The 11,788-nt window shown below is 53.6% G+C and overlaps 1 protein-coding gene across 1 annotated transcript; it reads left to right on the top strand.

Annotated features, from left to right (window-relative positions):
* Positions 1–3,311: 3,311 nt before the first annotated feature.
* SCNN1B (sodium channel, non-voltage-gated 1, beta subunit) lies at positions 3,312–11,709 on the top strand (the record flags this gene model as incomplete). The annotated part of the gene is made up of 12 exons (XM_010013444.1): positions 3,312–3,629; positions 4,496–4,713; positions 4,849–4,925; positions 5,344–5,537; positions 6,334–6,437; positions 6,851–7,014; positions 7,464–7,571; positions 9,524–9,641; positions 9,972–10,047; positions 10,184–10,241; positions 10,786–10,847; positions 11,634–11,709. Coding segments are annotated over exons 1-12 (1,566 nt in total), but the record flags the coding sequence as incomplete, so codon positions are not given.
* Between the last annotated feature and the right edge of the window lie 79 nt (positions 11,710–11,788).

Here is an 11,788-nt window from a genome sequence, read left to right as displayed (position 1 = left end):
GCACGTGAGGAGTGAGAAGCGAGGCTTGTCATCATGCGAGGAGACAGAGCCATCGCGGGAAACGCAGGGTTAGGCAGGGGAGGAAGGGCTGATGGAGCGTCTCATGCACAGCACAGAGAGCCAGGCACTGCTCTCTAAACTTGCAGACTGTAAACACTTGGAGTGCTGTACACGTGCCCACTGGGATTAGAGACCCGGAGGCGCCGGCGCGATGGAGCTGCTGTGGGTGACGGAGCCTGCAGCCGCTCTCCAAAGCATCCCCGGCTCGGGCTGTCTTCACTTGCTGACAAGTTACTGCTCCACTTCTCTCTCTCAACCTGCAAACTTGTGCTGTAATGAAACAGATTTCCTCTAATTTGCAAAAATGCCACTAGGTGGGATAAATGTCTTCTCTGTGAAAACAAGGTTTTTTCATCAGGCTCTGGAGGGCAGAGGAGCAGTTGGTGATCCAAGAGGAGCTGTTGCTGGGTGTCCCAGGGGAGAAAGTACTGAATAATGGCAGGATCAGGGCTGGCAGTGTTGGAGCGGTTTTGCAGCCAAGGTACCACCCTGGAGCTTCCCTGAGTTTTGCTTATGTCTTTGTTTCTTTTAAGTGTCAATTGCTGCAGGAAGAGCCCAGAGGAGGTTCAGCACAGTCAACACGACCATTTCGTAACGTGGGAGTCTGATCTCACCCGTAAGGTGGAGGAGTTTCACCTGGGATAATGCTGGGCTGATGCAGGGCCAGACTCGCGGCTGCTGGGCAAGGTGAGGACATCTCTTTCACAGCACAGAGCAAACCACGCTAGAGCCAGGAGCTCCTTTAGGACGGCTGCAGTCACCACGGGGCTGTGGGTGCTGCCAGGACAGGGACCCGGCACTGTGGGGGTCTCAGGCCCAGGCTCAGCTCCTGACATTGGTGTGTTGGAGGTGACATGGTGACAGTGTGACAACGAGAAATGCAGAGGAGGAGGAGTGGGGGAGGCCGGTGGGTGCCTGTTCCCCTTCCCTGAGGCGGCTTTGGAAGTACAGCAGCCAGACAAGAAACAAACTCAAGCATCCAGGCCCATGAGCATCACACATTGTGCAGGGAACGAGGGGTTTGGGGCCAGCAGCAGGGACAGAGTTTGTAACCACAGGACATCCCCATGTGCCACATCCCTGATCTCCTTTTGGCTCCTGTCCCATCGCAGCCTCCGCTCCCTTCTCCAGGGGGGGTTTGGGAAGGGGTGATGGTTACCTGTGCACTGATGGAGAGGGGGCTTTCGTCATCCCTCACTTGTCTCTTCTCTGCTCCAGGTACACTGATGTGGGAGAGCAGGACCAGGTGGGCACCAAAACCAGCACCAATCCCTCACCAAGCAGCTGCAGCATCCCAGCACTGAGCCTCCGTTCCCAGGGTGAGGAACCCCCATAAGAGGGGCTTTGGCTTCCCATCAGACAAGGCACCTCACGGAGGGGGGCTTTCAGCAGGGAGAAAGGAACGAGAAGTCTGGAAACATCCTGGAAATAAAGGTAGGAAGAAAATTATGAAAGTGAGAAAAAAGAGTGAAAACTGATCGCCCACATGCGGTCAAGCACAGCCCCTGCTTAATGCCATCCCTTTCACCAAATGACTGGTTTAAAAGCAGAGCTTACACCTACAGGAAGAGCAAACCTGAGTCCTTCAAAGCCTGCGACGGGCTGGTTGCTGTATTGCCAGAACACCTTCACTAACCTGGATTTTTAATTTGGGGATCCATGTGTTTTCATGGTGGGGCAGGGATGCTGCAGGCATCCAGCCGACCCCATCCCCACCCCTATTCCTATCCCCATCCCGTGCCTGTGCTCCCTCTGGCCGGTGCCTGCAAGGCCACAGGATGGAGCAGCACTTGCAAAGAACAGTTTCTGTAGCTTTGACATCAGGGAAGAAACATTCTGGATCAGTTAAAACACACCTAAAAGGTCCCAAGTCCCAGGACATGTGTTCCTTGGGGAACAAAACACTTTCACACGAGTAGAACCTCCCCTTAAATCTCAGAGGAAGCAGCTGGAGTTTCTTCTTTCCGAAGCACTCGTCAGGACCTCAGGGTGTTAGGCTGCATCCAACACACATGTAATAAGGTGTGCAATGAAAATCACCCTCTCCCTTTGCATCATGGAGGGAGGCACCACAAAATCTATTGGGTTTACACTTTTCTCAAGCTCTGCATATACTACTCAGGAGATTTTGCTGATTTGGGCAATAAATCAACGGATCAGTATCCCTTTTTCATTTTTTTCTGGAAAAGCCAGAAGGACCCAAAGGTCTGTGAGCACCAGTCAGCTTCCTCTGGGACCTTTGCTAATCCAGCCTCTGCGTTGCGGGTACTGCTCATTAGCGAAATGGTGCTGTGTTATTTCAGCCCTCTCTCTTCTGGGATGCTGAGTTATACACAGCCTTAATCTGTAATTCTGTTCTCCAGTTTGAAGAACGCCCTCAGCAGCTGACTGGGGTTGTTTTGAAATCACGCCTCGGGATAGTGAGATGTAGTAACGCAAATTCTCACCTTAAAACAGCAGCACAAAATGTTCTATTTACTCGCAGTGTGAATGTGAACTATGCAGCATCCTCACACGAGCACTGGAACATACCGATAGTATCTGAAACACAAAGGAATTTGGTGGAAAAAAACGATCCGTTGTCCTTCCGCTGGTGGGCAGCAGCACTGAGCAGCATTCCTGGTGCTGGGAAAGGCGCTGCTGGTACCAGGGCCCCATCTCCTGCCCCCTCCGATGGCCTGGTGCTCTCTGATCTTTATTACTGTTAAGAAAAATTGTCCCAAGGCCCGTATTAGCTTGAATACTGAATGCTGTTTTGCCTGAGTTCCACCTTAAACCAGCTCCTGCGTGTGCTGCTTGGTCCATCTAGGGTTGGCAAAGGTTTTGGGTGATGTTACAGACAGAGCAGTTTGCACACAAAGTGCCAGCTTCCTAAAAAGTGACCTGGTTGGGTATTGCAACATCTGCAGGGCCCGGGGCTGGTACTGGGTAAGTCGCTGGTGACACACGTTCGGCAGGTCCAAGTCACTTAACCCTCGTGGGGCTGGAAGGACAAAAACATTGGCCGCTTTCGGAACTGCAAAGCACAAACCTGCCCCTTGCACCCCCTCAGGAGGTGAGGGGCTGATCACTGCCACGCTGTGACCCTGCAGAACGTCTGCTCTGAATATCTCCTGGGTTATAAACCCACAGATCTGCCATCACGTATCTTCCCCTTCTGCTTTGCTGACAATCCCAGAGCATTCAGCACGGTACCAACCCCGCGTCTCACCATCGTTCTGATGTCTGTTGGTCTGTTCTCCCCTTGCAGACCACAGCATGAACCTGAAGAAGTACTTCATCCGGGCGCTGCACCGCCTGCAGAAGGGCCCCGGCTACACCTACAAGGAGCTGCTGGTCTGGTACTGCGACAACACCAACACACACGGCCCCAAGCGCATCATCAAAGAGGGGCCGAAGAAGAAACTCATCTGGTTCTTCCTAACTTTGCTCTTTGCGTCTCTGGTCTTCTGGCAGTGGGGAATCCTCATCAACACTTACCTCTCCTACAACGTCACTTCGTCTCTCTCTATTGGCTTTAAGACCATGAAGTTCCCTGCAGTCACAGTCTGCAATGCCAACCCTTACAAGTAAGTCTTTTACTGCCTAATTCACCCAGTCGTGCTTTAACACAAGCAGTTGTACTGCTGGTGTAAGGTACTGCTGGTGTCAGTTACTGTGGGGCTGTTCCTGGCTTAGATACCACACTAGGAGCATCAATGGACTTACCAAGTGGCACTGAAAGCTAAGTAAAGGAGAACAGTGTGACAGCAGATGATCAGGTGCAGAGGGTTCGTGTGCCTGCAGTTCTCCTGCCTTTCCTCACCGTATCAGTTCATTTAATGGTAGTTGTTGACTCCTTGAAAACTTCCCTGGCTCAGGGAAAAGTTCAACTCACTTGTCACTACCAAAGTCAGCCTCTTTTCTGCCCTACAGCTCTGTTCTTCCTCCTTCCTCACTGTGAACGTACCACTTACGGCTGGCCCCCCAGCCATGAAGAACTGGTTAAACAGCAGTTATCTGCTGGGAGCTGCAGCGACACAACTCGAGTGGCATTTCAAAGGAGTAACTGATTTCTGTTACAGCTGCTTTAAAACGACACCCACCCAGTAGTGTAGCCCAAGGCAAGATACGCTCAACCAACATGCAGGAATTGCTTTGGGGTTGTTTTCTCTCTTGCTCGCTGGAGGTGTTATGTGTAAACTCACCCACTTCAGGTCTGCACTGGCAGGTTCACCACTGCGAGCTCTGTTCATCCTCCGGCTGGTTTCCCACCTGGTTGCAGCGATGCCCGTGTGGAGCTGCCCGTGCTCAGCACGGAGGCTCCTGCTGCTCTCCAGTAAATCTTTAGGCAGTGATCTGGGGTCCCCAGGGAGGCCTCAGCCAGTGGTGCAGCACATGAGCTACTGCACATCCCCACTGCCCTCTCAGTGCCTGTGACTGCTCTGTCCTGCAGATACTCGGAGGTGAAGCCTCTGCTGAAAGAACTGGACCGGCTCATCGATGCGGCGCTGGAGAGGATCCTGCAGCCTACACCGGGCAACAGCAGCGAGAACACCTCCGCGCCGCTCGACCTGGAGCTCTGGTACCAGATCCCCCTGGTCCTCATCGACGAGCACGACAAAGACAACCCCGTCATCCTGGACATCTTTGAGACCAACCAGACCGCTGGGGGCATCCAGACCCCTACAGACACCCCAACCCCTGCAGACAATGAAAGCTTTGTGGACATGCCAACCTCTGCGGACAACGAAAGCTTTGTGGACAACCACACTGCAGTCAACCACACTGCAGTCAACCACACTGCAGTCAACCACACTGCCACTGCACCGACCCCGGCCAACACCACGACAGAAGAAAAGAAGTACAAGCTGGCGGTGAAGCTGGTGAGAGGGGTCCCAAGGAGGCAGCCAGGGAGGGTGAGGGACGGGCAGCACTGGGTGCCTCAGAAGGGATGTGCCATGGGGATCGGTGTCTCTCCCCCTGGCTGCCCATGTCCACGCTGCCTTGGGCTCTGGTCCAGCTGTGCCAGTACCCGGCACATGGAGCCCATGGGCAGTTTGCACATCCTGGTGTGTTGTTTCAGTGCTGCAGAGCTGCCTGAGGAAGGTGGTGCTGGTATTTTAGCAAGTTTTAGTTTCAGAGGGGTTCGGATGCCCTGCGGGACACATCCAGGCACCCAGCGCAGTCTGGCCATGGCCCTCATCTCCCAGAGCAGCAGCAGGGCTGGCACCAGGCCAATGGTGGGACACGCTGCAGGTCCCTGCTGCGGGTGCCTCAGACCTGTCTGTTGTTCCCCCCCAGTGCAGCCACCCGGGCTCCGACAACTGCACGTACAGGAACTTCACCAGCGCGGCGCAGGCGGTGACCGAGTGGTACATCCTGCAGTCCACCAGCATCCTCTCCAAAGTGCCCCTGCAGGAGAGAATCAGGATGGGCTACCAGGCAGAGGACATGATCCTGGCCTGTCTCTATGGTGCTGAACCCTGCAACTACAAGTAGGTGCATGCCGAACTCCGGGCCTTTCCCTGTCACACCAGGAATGGGACAGGATGCTAAAGGCATGACAGCCTTTTGCTTTTCTCTTTTTAAGGCATGTGTCAGTTAATAGAGATTTCTGCTGGTCCTTAACTCTAACACCATTTCTCAGAGGGTTTCTGGATGTGATCCTGGCAGAAACAGGTCATTTGGGATAGCGCTGGCTTGAGTTTCAGTTCTGGATGGGCCATTTTGCCCATGACATATTGAGACTATCGGCATCCGAGGGATCTGCCAGGGTGATCAGCAGCTGCCAGCCCAGGCGCTGGGTCAGCGCATCTGTGCACCCCTGGTACAGCCCCTGCTCTCTCTACACAAGGCTCGGAGACACATTTCAGCCATCCCCATTTCTCACCTGGCTGTGAGCCCCCCCAGCTGCAGGAGCCTCCACTGCTGCAGGGAGAACAGAGAATTACTGTCAACAAATGAGATCTAACACCAGCCAAAACCTGTTACCACAGCTCAGATCAAGCAATTATTCCTCTCATCGGTGTGACAGGCTGTTCCTTTCCATTCCCACAAAGTGCATCCCCAGTGGCTGGCTCTCAGCACGTGTGTGCTTGGCTTTGCTCTCCTCTCCAGCAGCAGATTGATTGAATTTGTATCAGCTGAAATTTCCGTACAGGCATCCAACAAACAAAGCGATTTGGAGCGATCCCAGGGGCGGCTGCAACGCGCTGCTCCCACCGCGCGGTTCGGTCCATAACCCCCGAGTCCTCCCTGAGAGTCACAGGTTTATGTGCATGATTCTTCCAGGAATTTCACCCAGATCTATCACCCCGACCACGGTAACTGCTACATCTTCAACTGGGGCATGGACGAAGAGGCTCTGAATTCCTCCAACCCAGGAGCCGAATTCGGTAAGAGCGAGTGAGCCACGGTGGCGGCTGCTGCTGTAGAGCAGGTCTGTGATTTCCGTGCCTCTGGAGCACTGCACAGGCAGTGACAGCTTTCCAGAAGGGGAAGAGCCCCCAGAGGGAAACGTGCCACATAGAGCCAAGTGCTGTGAGCACAGATGTTACATGTAGCAGAAGTGCAACATCTGGATAGCGGAGCTGTCTGAGGCAGTGTCTGAACACTCACTCAGGTATTTCCACTCAGAGCACTCTCCATCATGTGAATTTAGGCACATGTGAGGCTGCTGTGACAGCCAGACCCAGCCCTTCCCCAAGGAACTGACATCTCTGTGCAGAGTGAGAGGAAAAGAGACTTTGGTTTCTTCTGAAGACTTGTGTTTCTATACAATTCCTGAGTGTTTTGTCTGGTGTCCCAGGGCTGAAGTTAATCCTGGACATCAGCCAGCAGGACTACATCCCTTACCTGTCATCCGCCGCCGGGGCCAGGCTCATGCTGCACCAACAGAAGAGCTTCCCCTTCCTGAAGGATCAGGGCATCTATGCAATGGCTGGGACAGAAACCTCCATCGGGGTGCTGGTGGTATGTGTGGCATTCCTCCTGAGCAGATTGTCTGAGAATAATGTTATCTGATGGGACTGCAACCAAGTTTGTTTTAAGTCTTGGCTGAACTGGCTCAAACCAAAAGAGTCACAGTATACACTAGCTGTGGGCTGGAACAGTTTATGGAGACTTTTATGTAACTGTCCTGGCAAAGTGCTTTATTGAAGCCAAAATAGTGAGCTCAGGTCATTGTTGGCTCTTCCTTTAGTGTCTGAAGGTGCCTTGCTAAAACATGCTGCTCTGAACACCCTCATCTTCCTCAATCCGCCCTGGGGAACGGCTGCGTCTCCTTCAGCTCTGCTGCCCATGACTCTGATTTTTCCTGAAGCCAGCAGGAAATGTGGGAATGACAGAGTCCCTAGAAAACAGGACCAGGGACCCAGGAGGAGCGACAGCTGCTCACGTTGGCTGGCTTGGTTTTCTTTCAGGACGAACTGGAACGGATGGGTTATCCCTACAGCGACTGCACCATGAACGGGTCTGATGTCCCTGTGAAAAATCTCTATAGCCAGTACAACACCTCCTACTCCATACAGGTAACCCCACGCTCTTGAAGTGAACAAAACTGGGTAGGAAAAATCACGCAAGCAGTTAAGGTCCCTGACTGGCACACAGGGCTCCTGGGCATCAGCACAAACTAAACACAGGAACCTTCTTTTCTGGCAATAAATCTGCACTCCAGCTCTGAGCACGGTTTAGTGCTGGTCCTTTCCTCCTACCCTGCCACCTTGGAGCTCAGCCTCCTGCAGGGGAGGGCTCCCAACCAGGCAAAGCCAGAGCAGGCTGCACCCAGGCCCCTGCTCCCATAAGCCCTGATGGTTCTTCAGTGTTCCCCCTTTTGCTCCCGAGCAGCCAAGTCCTCCAGGACAACTCCTCCAAACTCCAGGAGTTTGAGCTGTGTGGTTGCTCCATCTACAGCATGAGCGGTGGCTGCAGCTCCAGGAAAGTTTGCAAGACATTGATGGGACACTTGGCCAGCTCAGCTGGCTCCTGCTGCTCCATCACATGGGAAGTACCAAGCTCTGGGGTTCAGCCATGGCATTGCTCTGATGTGCAAAGCAGCTCTATTTTGTGTACGCCAAGTAATGCTTATCCCTGACAGGAGAGGGATGTACAGGAGGGATTCCTCTCCTCCACGCTCCTACTCTTCTTAATCCTTTCCTCTTTAAGGGAATCGAGTCATTTTCCCCCCTGAGAATGCCCACTGGTCTTGTATAGGAAATGAAGACAGACCTTTGCCTTTTCTTCAGTTAAAAACTGGCCTGAGAAAGTTCAGTGTTTGTAAACCTTCAGTCTGTAGAAAAACAGTGTAAGCAATCGGTGCTGGTTAATTTATAACATAAATTCACATCAGGGGAAGCGGTTCTGGGGGTGAGATCCGGCACCAAGGAAAACATCAAACCCATCTGGGGATTATGTGCAAACACCAGAACAATGCGCCCCGGAGTGGGGGCTCTGCTCTAGCGGGGTGGGGGGTGTATTCCTGCCTTTATATAACTCACATTTGGACCACTTTACCCCCTTTTCGAGATGCTTGTATAACGTTTAAGCAAATACTTGAGAGGATTGCATTACAACTCCAAAGCTGCTAAATGCCAGCGGGGGTTCTGTGCCTGCACACTCCATGTCACCCCAGAGACCTCTCAGGTTTTTCCATCGCTCCCTGTTTGCGCTGTGCTCTAGAAGCATTTCTTGTCACACTGAAGCTCTCTGGCTGTTCTACCTGGCTGGGGCTGTTAGATTTCATTATCTTCTCATAGAGTTGTTATTGCTTTGTGCACTGTTTCATGCAGAGTCCCCCTCCAATCTCAGCTGATTAACTTCACGCCTGGCTGAGCTAACGGCAGCGCTGCTGCCTGGCTCACAGTCCCTTCAAGGAGAGCAGCAGATGCACAGATAAGATAATTCACATGTCCAAAACCTGCTCTTTATGCTGAAGTATTTTTAGAGTCCTGGCTCTAAAGTGGACTCCAGCCCTTTGGCAGTTTGTCACATAGACCTGGGGACAACGGCAGCATCTGTGGGTGTGACAGAACATTTGTATTCCTTTTGGAAACTCCATGTGACTTCCATGGAGCCCCAAAATAGGTGAGAAACGAGCAGTTTCTGCGTGACTGGAGCAGGCTCCAGGGAGGTGATTGACCCACGGGCAGCTCACACTGGGATGTGCCTTCAGATCTCCAGAAGCAGCAGTAAAAATGAATCATAAACATAACTGCAGCATAACCCTGCACAGGGCAGCTCGTCCACAGCCTCCTCTCCCCGTGGTAAAGCTGGAGGAGGCATTTGCACAGGGTGGGCACCAGCAGCACCCACCCCCTCTGCGGCTTTAGCCTCCGTCTGCAGCCACAGCATCATCTGTTCCACGCAATAGAGAGAGAACCCCTCAGGGTGGAGGGATGCGCAGAGGCAGCGCAGACCCCAGCAGCGCAGAGGCAGGCAGGGGGCTCCAGCCCACGTCTAAGCAGCTCCCTGTTCCCTTCTCCAGGCTTGCCTGCGCTCCTGCTTCCAGAATGACATGATTGAGATCTGTGGATGTGGTCACTATATGTTTCCTTTACCTCAAGGGGTAAATTACTGCAACAACGAAGATTACCCAGGCTGGGGTAAGAGCATGAACAGAACTTACTGCACAGACTTCCATGGGGTTTGAGTGTGCAGGAAGGGCAGGAAAGGATGGGAGCTTTACTGCTACACTAAATGCAACAGCTCAGTGGCTTTTGCCCATGTAAAGTCTCACTGTGGCCATTGGGGTCAGTGCTGGGAGAAGGGACGACCTTTTTGCTCCAGTTTCCCAAGGGAAGGAAGGTCAGAGGGGAAGCAGCAAACCTGTGTGGCAGGCTCAGACCTAAGTACCTACTAAATGACATTGATATAATCCAACAAGTGGGTCCTCATCTAAACAGATGCTTTGATGTTTTGTCTTCACCCAACAGCATACTGCTACTCATCACTGAGGTCAAGTATAAGGCACAGACAGATCTGTATCGACTCTTGTAAGGAAACATGCAAGTAAGTACCTGGGCCACTTGGGGCATCAGGGGAGGTGGAGGGGATCCTGCGCTGTCCCCAGCGACCTTCCCACTGCAGCACCAGTGACTTGGGGCAGGGAAACCTCCCACTAACGCTCCATCCCTCGCTGCCGCAGCGACACGCAGTACAAGATGACCATCTCCATGGCAGACTGGCCGTCCGAAGCCTCCGAGGTAACACCGGCTCCTCCTGCTGTAAACTGATCATTACCCCCTGAATCACTCGGCGTTCCCAGGCTAATGCCCAGGTAGCAAACGCCTCTTTGCCAAATTACACATCTCCAGGATGCAAACAAGCAGCAGGACCACGGGATGGGGGGGACGACATCCCCACAGCAGCTCCTCCTGCCCTGGTGCTGGTGACAGCCCGAAGCAGGGACCCACCTTCCAGCTGCCTGCGCTGGCCTCTGATTTACCCTAGAAGGTGGCTGCTGAGGACTTTGCACGCATCCCCTATAGAAAAACCTTCATCTTCATAACAATAACCCTTAACCTTGAACCGGGGAAGCTGCAGCCAGCGGGGCCCTTGTTCCTCCCCCAGCAGGACCCTGCTCCCCGAGCAGGAACACAGCCACGACAAAGGCACCCACACACTGCCAAACGCAGGGGCTCTGTATGGGTGGAGGGCTGCTGCCTCCTGCCCCAGGCTCAGGGTCCTGCCCCAGCAGGGGCCCAGAGGATGCTTTTGCTCGGTTCTGAACACATTCTGTTTCCCTAGGACTGGATTTTCCATATTCTGTCTTATGAAAGGGATATGTCAACAAACGTGACTCTGGACAGGTGAGTGAAAGGAACAACCACTTTATCTCCTCTATTGAGGCTGTTAACATTAGATTAGCGCGAGCCTTGGCGATGGGCCAGAGCACACCAATGCAAAGGGAGGACAAGATCTGGCGCGTGTTTGCCTGGAAGATACATACAGCGAGTCTGAAACACGGTTTGTGCGTAAGCTCTGCTCTCCACAGGGACAAACGGGGTCAGACAAACGTGCCAGTAAGTTAGAACCAGCACCACCAGCAGCACATGGGGAGCTGTGAGCTGCCAGGGCAGCTCCTGCACCGTGATGTCCCGTCATCTCTGAATCTGCCAGCAGCAGCAGTAGGGGGGATGCACCACGATGGGGGGAACTGCTGAGTTACCCTTTGCAAACCTAATCCCAAGGAAAAAAGGAAGTTTTTTCCCCATGGAAAACCACCAAAGCAGGGAAGCAGGGAATGGTCTCACTGGTGCTGGCTCACCTGTACATGTTAAGCCTCTTCACTGTGGTTGGTCATGATGCAGCCACTCCGTTCATGCACCCGGGAACACGAGGAGCAGGGCACTGAGGGGTGATGGCCCCTCTGACCAGCCAGGGCAGCTGGGAGAAACAGGGCAAACAGCCCCAGAGAAGCTCCCAGGAGGAATCTCAGGACCTGCCAGCAGCACTTTTAACTTCTCCACGTGCCAGACAGGAGTCCCGGCGGATGCTCATGGGTGGCTCAGCCAGGCTCTGTGCAGCCCTTCCTGCTGGAGCAGAGGGATGCCCACAGACTGGCTCTGCCCTGAGCTGCTGCTTGTCCCCTACAGGAACGGGATCATCAAGTTGAACATCTACTTCCAGGAGTACAACTACCGCACCATCTCCGAGTCAGCCGCCACGACGGTGAGTGCCCGGCCCTGCCCCGCGCACGGTGCCGCTGCGGAGACGGGCTCAGCTCCTCACGGTGGTCCTTGGGGGGTGA

This window comes from Nestor notabilis, unplaced genomic scaffold, assembly GCF_000696875.1.
Source record: "Nestor notabilis isolate BGI_N333 unplaced genomic scaffold, ASM69687v1 scaffold19764, whole genome shotgun sequence".
Lineage (NCBI taxonomy): Eukaryota > Metazoa > Chordata > Aves > Psittaciformes > Psittacidae > Nestor > Nestor notabilis.
This window is presented reverse-complemented; position numbering and strand designations above follow the sequence as displayed.